General features: G+C 37.7%; 1 protein-coding gene across 2 annotated transcripts in view; it reads right to left on the minus strand.

The window, feature by feature from the left end:
• Window positions 1-15,041, minus strand: part of LOC135464621 (alpha-catulin-like) — a 32,070-nt gene that overhangs the window by 8,853 nt on the left and 8,176 nt on the right. For both annotated transcript variants that reach the window (XM_064742076.1, XM_064742075.1), the window contains exons 2-6: window positions 6,933-7,122; window positions 4,894-5,072; window positions 3,470-3,589; window positions 2,284-2,373; window positions 744-956 (exon numbers count right to left, since the gene is read on the minus strand). In XM_064742076.1, coding sequence (XP_064598146.1) covers window positions 744-956; window positions 2,284-2,373; window positions 3,470-3,589; window positions 4,894-5,072; window positions 6,933-7,122 — 792 coding nt within the window. The remainder of the gene's footprint in view (window positions 1-743; window positions 957-2,283; window positions 2,374-3,469; window positions 3,590-4,893; window positions 5,073-6,932; window positions 7,123-15,041) is intronic.

Raw genomic sequence — 15,041 nt, forward strand, 5'->3', positions numbered from 1 at the left:
ACATTTTGTAACATTTATTTGCCTCTAAAAATGCACTTTTGAGGGTGAAATTTTAAATCATTTAGGGTATTTCAGCACAAAGAACAGTGAAACGATGCGACCCATCAGTTTTGGAGACAATGTGTTCATGACGGGAAGGGAGGTTAACTATTTTACGACCTTTGATCCACAAAAGTTAGCCAGTGTCAATTTCACTGGCTGAGATAAAAATCAAGAAAACAAACCAGGGTTGGTAGACTTCAGAGATTTGAAATTTCCAGGCTTTTTCAAGGCTTTTCTGGGCTCAAAAATTCATATTTTCCAGGCTGCTTGAAATAAATATTCTACGCTCACACAAACCTGAGGCAATCTAAAATGGCCTTAATTAGTTGAACTTTCAGTCCTTCAGATAAACACAATCATGTAATCGGCAATTTAAAAGATGTTGGAAACAAATTTCTCCAAGAGAATGTTGTCATAATGTACACAGTTGTTAAGCTTGGTTCTGTAGTATTAATGTCAACGCTGTCCCTGGCCCAATTACAAAAAAAAAACCGGAATTTCCAAGATATTCAAGGCCTGGAAAACGTAATTTTTTTAATTCCAGGACTTTTAAGGTTTGGATGCTATACGATCCCTGAACAAAGGGGGTTAAAAATATGAACAAAGCGGGTTACAAAAATTAACAAAAAGGGTTACAAAACATGAACAAACAGGGTTACAAAACATGAACAAAGGCGGTTGAAAACATGCAACTGACTAACCTCAAAATCTTTGATGCACCTGCTAGCCGTAGGCTGACTGGTCGCCAAACCTATCCCAGAATCCCCATTGACTGTGGGCGACATGTCTCCGTTAGACTGGCACGTTCCATCGGAGACAACGTGCTGGACAAGGTCAAGTGCCTTACGCATTAGGCGGAATACGCCCTCGCGATTAGTCCGCGCAGAGTCGCAGTCAGGGTGACGCAGGGACGTCTGAAATCAACAACATTGGCAAGTCCTTAGTAGGACATTTACAAGAAGACAATGCATCTATCTCCGGCCGTATGTGGAAGGTCTGGCAGCAACCTGAGGATGCTCATGGGTTTCCGTTTGGTTTCCTCACACTGTAATGCTGGCTGCCATTGTATAAGGGAAATATTCTTGAGTACGGCGTAAAACACCAAATCAAACTAAGAATAATGCATCTAAATTTTATAACCATGAGGAACTATCTCTACCCTAGGACTGTTTTGTAAGCATTTCTCTGGCAGTTTGAACACACTTAAATACTATAACCATCCTGATATAAAACACAAAATCATGGGTGAGAAATGAACACGTTCGTATGACTGACTTACGGACAGGCAGGCTGACAGACAAGCAGACTGACTTAGAAAGTTACCATGCCCTGAGACAATGTCCTGCATGAAATAGTAACTGTTGTTGTTCTTTTTTTTGGATTTTATTTTCTAGTGTAGACTGCATGAGGGACAGGCAGACGGACTTACAGAGTTAATAGATTTTTTTTCTAGTGTAGACTGCATGAGGGACAGGCAGACTGACTTAGAGAGTTACTATGACTTGAGACAATGTCCTGCATTAAAAAGTAACAGTTGTTGTTGTTTCTTTGGATTTTATTTTCTAGTGTAGACTGCATGAGGGACAGGCAGACTGACTTACAGAGTTACCAGATTTTATTTTCTGGTGTAGACTGCATGAGGGACAGGAAGACTGACTTAGAGAGTTACCAGATTTTATTTTCTAGTGTAGACTGCATGAGGGACAGGCAGACTGACTTACAGAGTTACCAGATTTTATTTTCTAGTGTAGACTGCATGAGGGACAGGCAGACTGACTTACAGAGTTACCAGATTTTATTTTCTAGTGTAGACTGCATGAGGGACAGGCAGACTGACTTAAAGAGTTACCAGATTTTATTTTCTAGTGTAGACTCGCGCTGACATTCTCTTTACCGATCACAGGTTGACACAGTGACAACCACATTTAAATGTATCACTACCCAGTGGTCGATTGATATGGGGATTCGCTTGATTTCTTTAAATGGTTTAAACCAAGTGGTAAAGGAAGGGTGTAAATTGGGTTTGGTTTTTCCGAGAAAAATAAACTAAACGAATGCAAACAATTTATGGGGACGGTCCTTAACTGTTTAGTACACGACAAAACTACCATGTAAATAACACTGTAAATTTTTTTTTTAAGTAAACAGTTGGATAATTCACTATTATGCCCTGCATCAACACAAACAACCTCCAGTCTAGAGATTACTAAAGACATTGTTCCACATGGGTCTGTGTTTTACCTTGCAGGATGTGAGCAACATCATTGTGGACTTCTCTAGTACAGTCCTGGCAGCTCCCATCTGAGCTCTCTGCTTGTCACTCTTCAGATCCTGGGGTAAGAAAGTCACACACCCATCTTCATTTTAGTTATTAAAGGGGATTTGACATATAAGACATTTAATGATAATTGTAACTGCCAAAAATGCCCATTTTCAGAGGCCCATTTTTGAGGGTCTATACATATGACTTTTTTTGTGCTGAAACTTACACTTTTCCATCATGATGATATCAGCAAACCTCAAAACACCTATAAGCTCAGAATCAGGTAAAATGAGGAATTTGGTCATGTACAAATTTTTGGGTCAAATATCGTATGTTCACATACAGGAAGAGAATTCTACTGTGTTTTTTTTTTTTGTTACTGAGCAGTACTAAACAAATATATATCAGCAGACATTTCTGGAGCTATTTAGGAATGCTTTGTGAAATGTAATTATTCAGGCAATTTGCACTAATCAATTCAAATCAAACAGATTGTAAATCAAAAGAATACACGTTTCATAAATAATCAGAACAATGCCATCAAATTTATCCCTTGTACACCAAAGCAACATCAACTACTCTAATTTCTCAATCTTTTCACGTATGAAAGAGCAACTCTGAGTGCAATTTATGCGTATTTGTAACTGGATTTAAACTACATTGTTTGGATTGGCCAATTGGAGGGCTTCATAAAAAGTATAATTTCATATGTCAACGTGTACTAATGTTTTCAGAATTAGCTGGAAAAAAACATCTTGCAAACCAGCAAAAAGGTTGAAGAGTTAAAGTACACTGGTTCATTTTTTAACATTCATTTCCGTGCTTGCGGTCGCTGTGAGTTCAAATCCAGCTCATGCTGGCTTCCTCTCCGGGCGTAAGTGGGAAGGTCTTTCAGCAACCTGCGGATGGTTATGGGTTTCCCCCGGGCTCTGCTCGGTTTCCTCCCACCATAATGCTGGCCGTCGTGAAATAAGTGAAATATTCTTGAGTACGGCGTAAAACACCAATCAAATTAATCAAATAAATCATTTCCATGCTTCTTCTCACTGTACATCAAAATCAATTAATCAGAAATAGTCACTCATACAACAGAACCAAGGAATATATGTATATAGGCTCATTATTGAAAATCATTATTGATTACTGATTTTTCTGACTTCTCACATTTTGCCTGTCTCCAGTTAGATGTGCTAACTCCACCATGTCGTTGCCAAACTGTCTGAACGCCTTCACAAAGTCTGGGAAATTGTACACGCCTTCAAAATAGCTCAAGCTGTTCAGCACCTGTGGAGAATGAACCCATACATGATTACAATGAGGTTAAATCAAATCCGAAAAGTTTTCACAGTCCATTTCATTAGTGGCGGATACCAGAATGCCCAGGATAAACCATTGGAATTTAATAATAATAATAATAATATTAACAATAATAATATTATCAACAATAATAATGTGTTTTCTGAGGGAGATCAGTTAGTTACAAACCAACCATCCTTCAGTCCCTCATGCACACACACACACACACACACACACACACACACACACATTCACACAAAGTCATTTACATGTATATACTATATATAAAACATAGATTACCCTGATAGAAGATGATAACCAACTACAATCTAGTGTATCATAGACAATCCTACACTTAATCAACACAAGCGTATTTTGACATAATAAACACTTTTTGGGAAGGGGGGGGAGGGGGAACACTGATATTCTGTGATTTTTTTCACATGTATAGTGAGTTGGTTCCACGGTGTCATTAGCAGGTTAGTGATGAACTTTTCCCACAGGTAATGTACAGAAATGCACACCCTACAGTTTGGTGGAAGACACTGAGCGGTCTTCCTGAACATTAAACTGCGCACAGTCACACTTCAGTAACAACTTATTGTCACTAAAGCCCCATCGACAGCGAGAGCTCAAATTTTATTAAATTATGAACTCTCTGTAACATCAGATTCAATTACATTTTTTAATTTTATTGATTTGACTAAAAGTGATTTCTGATAGATAAAATTTACTATCATTTTTTCCTCCTTTTTTCATGTCTGCAAGGTGTTCATTCAAGTTTATTCTTAACACATTATTCTGTGCTGATTGATAAAATTATGCATTTTGTGAAGCCCTAAAACTGGCCTATCCAACCAATGTACTTTTGTCTTCAAAATCAAAATAAAGAAAACGTCCATAAATTGCACTGAAAACTGCTCTTTCCTATGCGAAAAGGCTGAGAAATTAGGGCACATTCACAGTGTGGAGAGTAACACATCTCTGATTTATTGGATCAAAAAACATTTCATATTTATCACAAGAAATATGAAAAGTATATTATGTACAAAACAGAGTGATTCGGGCAACTTTCTTATAAAATCAACTGGCCATTTATCATACAAGATTGTTCCAATGTTAACTCACTGAATACTGAAAGAAAAGCTGTTTTAACATTTCTGAATGATTCAAAATCAGATCTTTATATCCTGAGTCATTTTTTGTTACTATTTTAAGGCTAAAGTCTGGTTGGATAACTTCATTTTCTTGATTACCCCATATGACCTTGACCTTGCACAGTTCACACTGACCTTGTCCTTGGCGATGAAGATCTGCTTGACAACGATACGATCTGCTAACAGCAGCACCTTGGTAATGGCTGACAGCAGCTGTCGAGCCGCTCGAACCATTGCCGTTTTCTCCGCCAAGGTTTGACCCGCCCCCTGCGGTCCTGAAAACGATGCATCTGTCAGGGTTTGGATATTGGCACCTGCAAGAAAAGCATGGGAATTTAAACGAAAGCCACTTTCACAAATTGCAGTTTAATGGATTTTTTTCTTTAGCCATGTTACATCAATACCCTGAAATGAAGCCAAGGCAAGAGAGTCGATTGTGAAAGCTTGAGAGCATAGGGTTTAATGTCCTACACGAAAGCTTAAAACTAAACTGATAAATTATTCCATTTAGGGTTAATTTTTATTTTTTTATGACGGACATCTTGTCAGGAGAGGCTTTTGCATATCTGGCGACAATAGTGTGTGTTCTACAAATCCAGATGAGAAAAGCACTCTGATGCATTTGGCAATTGTTAAAGGTTGGAAAACTTCCTTTTTCACATTATATTTCTTGTTCCTTACTTTGTATCTTATTATTGTTGTAATCTAATGTACGCTGTGTAGCGCTAAAGGATTGATGAAATGCAATTAGCACTGTAGAGTTCTGAGTTCAAACTCTTTTGTCTTTAAAGGTAAAAACAGCTCGTCTATCATGTGACTTGTTAAAACTCTTAGTCCCCATCTGTTGACATAATTAGCTTACCGAACCACCTGTTTCAGAGGCACAAAAACCACCGCTTTCCTTCACAAATTTCTCATGTTCTCAGACGGTCAGTAATTTCTCAATTTTTTTCCATCGTTCATGAACTCTAAATTATTTCATGTGAAAGTTTTTCCAGGCACAAATGGGTATAAAAAATATGATCAATAACAGTTACCTAATAAACATTTTTGACAGGTCACATTGTACAGTAGGTCCTTTTCTACCTTTAGCAATAAAAGAGTTTGGTCTCGAAAGTCTTCTACTGTTAAATTGTAATAGTAAATTATTAGCCTACGTTGTTCTGATGCATACATGTATCAGCCAATCAGAGTTACTGACCAACAAGCTAGGTGCACAGACTGTACATGTACGCTTCAACTTATCCCCCCCCCCACCACCTCCACCACACACACACACATTCCACTGTTCTTCCTTTCATAGTTATTGTCTACACTTGACACTATAACAAAATAGTAAACACTTGACCTCTCAGCAAGGAAAGATATTCACTTATTGTCTCAAACCCTTTGTAGCATTTAACAATTAGGCATATGTGATTCATCTTCCTTCTTCATTAAAAGTTGGTTTTTTAATTTTGATTTATTTTATTTGATTGGTGTTTTATGCCGTACTCAAAAATATTTCACGACAGCTGCCAGCATTATGGTAGGAAGAAAAAACAAAAAGAGTCCGGTGGGAAAAGCCATAACCATCTGTAGGTTGCTGGAAGACCTTTCCATGATTTTTGAATTAAACAAGTCCAAGGCACCAAAATTACATTGCCGATCCTGTGTTCGATACTTTTGTACATGCTGTCCGTTTATATAGAGTAAATCGTAATTCTGGGCTTGCTTCCCACAATACCTGATGTACAATGATCGACAAAAAAATGATTAACTGATTTGAGAGGTCAGTCTCCGATTCAGATACTGATTATATTCAATCAGCCAGAATGTTCTACCATCATTCCAATCTCATTAAAAACTGCTGACTGCTTCTCTTTTCAAGAATCTGTCTTAATTTCGTACTTTATATACTTTCTCAGTTTTGTGGTCTCACGTGTTGAGCGCTGTTTGGGAAATGCTTTACTGACTTGGAACAACAATTCTGGTATGCAAATGTCTATTTCCATCGTAAATTCAGCTGTTTCTTCTCTTTTAGGTGAAACACAAAAATTCAAGCTCTATTTTTTAATTTTAGGGACTGAGATGGTGATGTGTGTAGGGTTACTTATTAAACATTCACTACATTTATAAATGATTGCATTAAACATTTTTTTAAAAAGTTTCTAATATAACATTCCATACAGTACCTGCTTCCCTTGCCTCATTACACGCATCACACATGTCATCTTTGATTTCGGGGTTTTCCTCCCCAATTGTCTCCCCTACTGTAACGAACCTCTCCACAGCAAGGTTAACTGCCTGACCGACGCACACCAGGGTTTTCAGGGTCTTCTCTGTGACCTTTGACCTCTCCTTATGATTGACAAGTGTTGTGATCTGAAATCAAACCGGAAAACTATAAAAATGGTTGATTCACTAATTTTATGGCTTGATTGATCAGATAACTGCATATTAAGAAATAAATACAAAAATGTTTCCTTTTATCCTTAACAGTGTACTGACCATTATTTCACCAACAAGCAGAGACCATTCAAAATCAATAAAGTAGGCCAGAAGAATCAGTAATTGTCTCTCATTTCATTCTCTTTCTTAATTTTTTTCTCAAATAAAAGCTGCAAAGTATGTAAACAAGCCATAACTTTCTGCAAGACGTGTATTCTTTTGTTGTTTATACATTATCTGCATGATTCATATATTATTAGAAAACACGAGGCTCAGTGAAAAACCTTGAACAACATTGATTTGTAGATAAAATTGCTTTTAAGTGGAATTTATGCATACAATTGTTATAAAAATGAACAGAAAGACGCTTTGTTTGTCACTAAGATGCAAACTTTAAAAAAATGTGCAGATTAGTTCCCTACACCCCACTGTTCTCTCAGAATGTTTCAAAATACTGATCGCAGTGGAGGTCAAAAACGTTCATAAATTAGGATATGATTTTTGTCTTCTGATGACAACATTAGTTTACTTCTCTTTTAAAACGTACTTCTTTGATAACAGTAAATGCCACTGAGAATTATGAGCCCCAATCATTTATTCATTCTACGGCTATTGTTGAACTTACACACTGAGACTAAAACACCTCACCTCGCCAGTTTTAGCTATGTACCTGTAACCATTTGTCATTTTCTCACAAAATGTACCACAAAATTGATGAAATTATTATTAATAATCCTAACGATTTTAACAGGAATTCAAGCCATTGTAACGATTTCAACAGGGATTCAAGCCACTCACTGTAATAGTTCCAGCCATTGTAACGATTTCAACAGGGATTCAAGCCACTCACTGTAACAATTCCAGCCATTGTAACGATTTCAACAGGGATTCAAGCCATTCTGATGATTTCAGAAGAGATCCAAGGCATTCTAACGATTTCAACAGGCATTCAAATCAATCAAATGATTTCAATAGGAATTCAAAGGCATTCTAGCGATTTCAATAGGGATTCAAGCCATTCTAATGATTTCAATAGGGACTCAAGCCATTCTAACAATTTCAATGGGGATTCAAGCCATTCTAATGATTTCAATAGGGACTCAAGGCATTCTAAGGATTTCAATAGGGATTTAAACCATTCCAATGATTTCAATGTGGATTCAAGCCATTGTAACGATTTCAATAGGGATTCAAGCCATTCCAAAGATTTTAGTAGAGATTCAAGGCATTCTAACGATTTCAACAGGGATTCAAATCAATCAAATGATTTCAATAGGAATTCAAAGGCATTCTAGCGATTTCAATAGGGATTCAAGCCATTCCAACGATTTCAATAAGGATTGAAGCCATTCCAACGATTTCAATGGGGATTCAAGCCATTCTAATGATTTCAATAGGGACTCAAGCCATTCTAAGGATTTCAATAGGGATTTAAACCATTCCAATGATTTCAATAGGGATTCAAGCCATTCTAAGGATTTCAATAGGGATTTAAACCATTCCAATGATTTCAATGTGGATTCAAGCCATTGTAATGATTTCAACAGGGATTCAAGCCATTCTGATGATTTCAGTAGAGATTCAAGGCATTCTAACGATTTCAACAGGGATTCAAATCAATCAAATGATTTCAATAGGAATTCAAAGGCATTCTAGCGATTTCAATAGGGATTCAAGCTATTCCAACGATTTCAATAAGGATTGAAGCCATTCCAACGATTTCAATGGGGATTCAAGCCATTCTAATGATTTCAATAGGGACTCAAGCTATTCTAAGGATTTCAATAGGGATTTAAAACCATCCAATGATTTCAATAGGGATTCAAGCCAGTCTAGCGATTTCAATAGGGATTCAAGCCATTCTCACAATTTCAACAGGGATTCAAGCCTAAATAGCTCAAAACCCTGATTAGAAAACATTAGATTCATTGAAAAGCAAATCTTAACAATACTGACTTTCGGATACATAAATTTCTTCCGACGGTTACTTTAGTTTTCAGACGGTTTTCCTGGCCTTTAAAACACAATTCTTTGATCACACTCATGACAGTAAACATGGAAATACCTCCAATCATTTATTCATTCTATGGCTATTGTTGAAGTTACAAATTGAGCTTAAAACACCTCACCTGACCTGGTACATGTACATGATAACCTATTAATTACTGCGCAACTCTCTCTCTCTCTAAATCTATCTGAAAAGGAAATCCGGTGCTTGCAGGGTTTACAGGGTGTTTATTTAAACATATTCAAATGGCATTAGGCTGTGAAAATTAATTAATAACATTAATAAATTGAACTGAAAATTGCTCTTTTATATGCAAAAAGGCTGACGAACTAGGGCATTTGGACACCCCGTTTTCAGTACTTTTAACATGTGTGAGGTGGGAGAAAGTTAAATCTGAACACCCTGCTCTAACAAAATCAGCTCAAAAATGGATGTTTGGACATCCTCTTGCACATTTCTGGCTAACCCCCTGATTCAGGTTATGGGTTAGAACCAGACACAGGAGTAACATTGCTGCTTTTTTTAAAAATAATTTAAGAAAAAAAGCAAACATATACCTTCTACATGCACAATCAACTCTTTTTAGGATATACTACAGAGTAATAATCATAAACTTCACCAGAAACCCATCTTGGCCAATATACATGTACCTATTGCATAGCGTAACTTGTCTGTTTTTGTTAATATTTTTCTTTTTTGAGCCAAACGAAACTTCAAAATGTACACGGACAATGAACTCTGCCAGGGATACTTCAAGCACATATCTAAGTAACAGCCAACCCTCAAAAGAGGGTACTGTAATTCTTTAACCTTTTCGCATGTTTGCAAGGTGTTTATTCGGGCATATTTTAAAGGCATTATTCTGTGTTGACTGATAAAATTATACTTTTTGAAAATATTTAAGTTGAAAATATGACCAATCCAACCAATTTGGTTTTGTCTCCAAAATCATACAATCAATCCATATAATCGCACTGAAAATTGCAACTGTGTGTATATGTGTTACAAGCAAAAAAATTCCCATCCAATTTACAGGTATGAAATATAGCAAAGGAAGAAATACACATTTTAACACAATCAGCAAAGAACATTTCAATAAATCGAGGTAAATTTCTCCTCATGGTGTAAATTTCCTCATATCTTTTTTGCATTCAGCCACAACACATCATCGTCATGGGAACTCATCTTGGACCGTAGCCAAATTACCCTACCCTGGCATCCGCTGGGTGGCTGTTAGAGGAAATAATACCGTCTAAGACATTCTGTGACCTTTGGGAGATACAAAGGTCAAGAAACTGGACATTTCTCAAAATGCTGGGCGATATTTTTTTCCCCAGGTTTTCGTCAGTAATTGGTTTGGTTGTCCAGGACAGACAAACTCATCACTCGCTGAGACAGTGTCTGGGGACACTCTAACAAACGTGAGCGAGTATAATGATGGCTCTAGGCTGCTCTGTGCACAGGAAGGTTCATGGATTTAAACAGGCATGTGTCTGGCAGGAAACTTGTGAAGAACTATACTGAACGACAAAAGTGTTTTTTGCCTTGTTTTTGAACACAGATCTGGCAAATTCTATTCTCAGGTTCCATATAAGCACTCAGCTCAAGTTTCATTTTTCTATTTCTGCAACTGTTTGTTATTTATTTATCTATTTATGACATATTTACATACGTGTTACAAAATACAGATCTAAGAATATCTAATTATAGTTATGTTTATAAATTGAGGACAACCCTCAAGGGGATCCAATTTAATGAGGAACAAACAACTAAAGTAATCTAGGGCCAAGCTGTACAGTCAACATGTTCTTCATTCCTTTCATTTGTGGTAACAGTTTACAGTGGGCAAACTGAAGTATTCATCCCAGAGGACCAGTCAGGTTTATGAGTGGTGAAAACGAGCCTGAGTCAAGAGGAAATGAGCCAAAGTCCAGAGGAAACCGTGGTCCTTTATAACACATTGTAAAAGGGTGCATAAAATTGAGATTAAAACTGAATTTTTTGGCTCATGGAAACTGATATTTTAAACAAAGAATTCAATTTCAACAACAGAAATATTTATACACAATTTGAGAGTTGTAAACTGAATCCTCTGAAAGAGTGGCAAATCATTCAAAACTGAATAAATGTTTTAAACGATGAGTATTGTGAATCACAGCCGTTACTGATTTTTGTTTGCAAAATTTGGACCTCTACGAATCCCTGACAAATTTGAGGAGTTTTAGTACATTTGCATGTAATCTTTTCATCCAGCTTCAGGAAAATCAGTTAACACTTTACCACTGTGATCGAAAAATACATGTTGAATTGGTCAGGGCCATATCTAGAGCCGTTTTAGTTAGAGAAATGAATGGGTTCTAACTGTTCGGAATCTAAACTAATGATGTTATATTAAAACGCAAAAGTTAGCTGAAGAAAGCTATCATTGTTGTAGTGTTCCGCACTTGCACAAGTAAGGTTTTTCTATCACCGAGCGAGTGAGTATTATGGTATGGAATAGACAGTGGCAGTGTGCAGTTACACAACAGTGTTCTGTCCTCATTTAGATGTCTTTAATAGTTAAATCAGGACAATGGCACAACAACTGTTTACTAATAAACAGAGTTCAAGGTAATTTCTTTCATACCCAGACTTTGACTGCTCTCAAATTAGAAAACAAACATTCTGAGTTGCATTTCATAAAATTTCTTTATGTGCAGTCCCAATGTCACCTTTTTAAAGTTTGGGATCAGAAGATTCAATTTTTCTTCTCCATATGGCTCTTTTGGTAGCCATTATTACCATCCTACCCAGACATTAAACATTAAAGACCTGAACCCAAAAGCCTTTCCAATGTGCCAACAAACAAATGTTTACATGAAACCGCTTGTATATTTTCTTTTTTTTTTTTTTTTTGCTACTGCACATCCACACACAAACAAACAGATAAACAACCGTCAGAAGTATTCATCGGTGTCGTAAATGTTAAAGTCATTTTGCAGCTGTGGCAAGCAGAGATAAGTGCCGAAAACAAAAGGCCACCAGTTTTGTGAACGACCCTCAGTTCAGCTGCAATCCTCAGAGCAGTCGTTGTTGTGTCAGATTTCCAGTCTGCATGTGCCCAGTAGATTAGGGCGAGGGATTATTACGAGATAATTAGAGCGGTAATGGCTTCCAAATTGCCCAGGATACACAGTAGTGCACTTAGCTGCGAAACAGCTGCGGACATCGGCAGGAGTCAAGATAATATGTGCCAGTACCTGTCCATAGTATAAACCTGTCAACTATGAGCCCCTCAAGCAGTAGTGAGCAAGTAGTCAGTCACTGGCTTGCTCGCAGTGAGCCCATGGAATGCTACATACTGAGAAGAAGTTACAGCCGACTGGTTCTTTTACTGTTAATGTATAACGCCTGGACCATTCAATCAATCTGATGAACAAAATTAGAGTTCTTCTAAATGGGGTAAATGGCATTCCCATATAATCCATTTTTAGCTTCAAAATTCAGATGGCATCACTGACGAACCTTTCTTGTTTAAAGTAATTCTGGACTGTGTTGGGTTGTCCATTCCTGACAGTCTGTTGCCCAATCCTGCCTGTCTGTTGCCATTCCTGCCAGTCATTTGTCCTGCCAGTCTGTTGCTCATTCCTGACAGTATGTTACCCATTCCTGCCCATCTGTTGCCCATTCCTGCCCGTTTGTTGCCTATTCCTGCCTGTCTGTTGCCCATTCCTGCCAGTCTGTTGTCCATTTCTGCCAGTCATTTGTCCTGCCAGTCTACTGTCCATTTCTGCCTGTCTGTTGCCCATTCCTGCCTGTCTGTTGTCCATTCCTGCCAGTCTGTTGTCCTTTCCTGATAGTTTTTTGTCCATTCCTGCCAGTCATTTGTCCTGCCAGTCTATTTTCCATTCCTGCCTGTCTGTGGTCCATTCCTGCCTGTTTGTTGCCCGTTCCTGTCAGTTTGTTTCCCATTCCTGCCAGTCATTTGTCCTGCCAGTTATTTGTCCTGCCTGTCTGTTGCCCATTCCTGCAAGTCTGTTGTCTATTCCTGCCTGTTTGTTGTCCATTCCTGCCAGCCGGCTGCCCATTCCTGCCAGTCGGTTGTCCACTCCTGCCAGTCTGTTGTCCATTCCTGCCAGTCTGTTGTCCATTCCTGCTAGTCTATTGTCCATTCCTGCCAGTCTATTGTCCATTCCTGCCAGTCCGTTGTCCATTCCTGCCAGTCCGTTGTCCATTCCTACCAGTCTATTGTCCCATTCTTGTTAATCCATTGCCCATTCATGCCATATAGTCTCTTACCCATTCCTGTCAGTCCATTGTCCATTCCTGCCAGTCCGCTGTCCATTCCTGCCAGTCCGTTGTCCATTCATACCAGTCTATTGTCCATTCTCACCAGTCTATTGTCCATTCCTGCCAGTCTATTGTCCCATTCTTGTTAATCCATTGCCCATTCATGCCATATAGTCTGTTACCCATTCACGACAGTCTGTTTTCCATTCCTGACAGTCTGCTGTCCATTCCTGACAGTCTGTTGTCCATTCCTGCCTGTGTGCTGTCCTTTCTTGCCAGCCCATTGTCCATTCCTGCCAGCCCATTGTCCATTCCTGCCTGTGAGCTGTCCTTTCCTGCCAGCCCATTGTCCATTCCTACCAGCCCATTGTCCATTCCTGCCTTTGTGATGTTTTGTTATGTTTTTTTCGCAGCCTGCATCACTCAAACATTGCCAGAGAACAAAAATCAATCCATCTTGGACTTGAATCATAATTGCAATTGAAATGGTACCCCATTGCATAATTCTGAATGCTACTATGTGCTGTAAACTTGAATAAATAACTGTTCTACTGAGAAACAAAATGGCATATGCCATCAGCACTGCATTTATAACATGAAACTAAATATATATTTATTTGATTCATATTTTACGCCGTACTTAAGAATATTTTACTGCATAATGATGCGAGGAAGCTGAATATATACATGTATATATATATATATATATATATATATATACACACACACACACACATACATATATGTTCACAGGGCAAGATACTCTATACCACAGAAGATAAGACACTCATCTTTGACAACAGCAAAGTACTGTTTTCTGTTGATTTTTAAGTAGAGTTCACCATAGATATTGGCCTGACATTTAGAGCTCTTCAGGGTTAGAGGTGGTTTTGATCAGACATAGGGACCTTATCTGTTTTGTGGAGGTATAAGCCTCATTCACCTCTCAGAGAGACAAGCGTTTCCGATTAAGGAAGCCTTCTGTATACAACTGGTGTTTGTTTCAAGCCTGATAACACTTAGAGCTTATAGGATAAAGTATGGTGAGCTACAGAGACCATAATAACAACACAAGACAGTTTTGTACTTGGTTTAATGTACATGTTAATATATATGTGAATGAAGCAGATTTATGGGAATTTGACTTTGAGTATTCTTTCACTGATTAGAACTGTAGTTTGGACACTTTACTTTACACAATTTTTTTTTTACTTTTATATATGACAATACACTCTTTTAGTCCCAACAGGCCCCCATAGCTGCTTAGGTGCCAACAAGATATGGCATATATCATATCAGATCCAAATTCTTATATCAGTTTTCTGTAATTTCTCAACCTTTTAACATATAAAAGTGCAACTTTTAGTGCTATTTATGCATGTTTTTAATTTGATTTTGAAGAAAAAACTTAACTGGTTGGGTTGGCCAATTGGCCAGTTGGTTTAATAAGTATAATTGGTGTACTAATAAGTATAGGTATAATTTTATCAAAGCCTTCAGATTATGCCTGAATAAACACCATGCAAACATGCAAAATATTTGAAGAATTACAGTACCCAATAAAAAATGTTTCCCC

This window comes from Liolophura sinensis, chromosome 4, assembly GCF_032854445.1.
Source record: "Liolophura sinensis isolate JHLJ2023 chromosome 4, CUHK_Ljap_v2, whole genome shotgun sequence".
Lineage (NCBI taxonomy): Eukaryota > Metazoa > Mollusca > Polyplacophora > Chitonida > Chitonidae > Liolophura > Liolophura sinensis.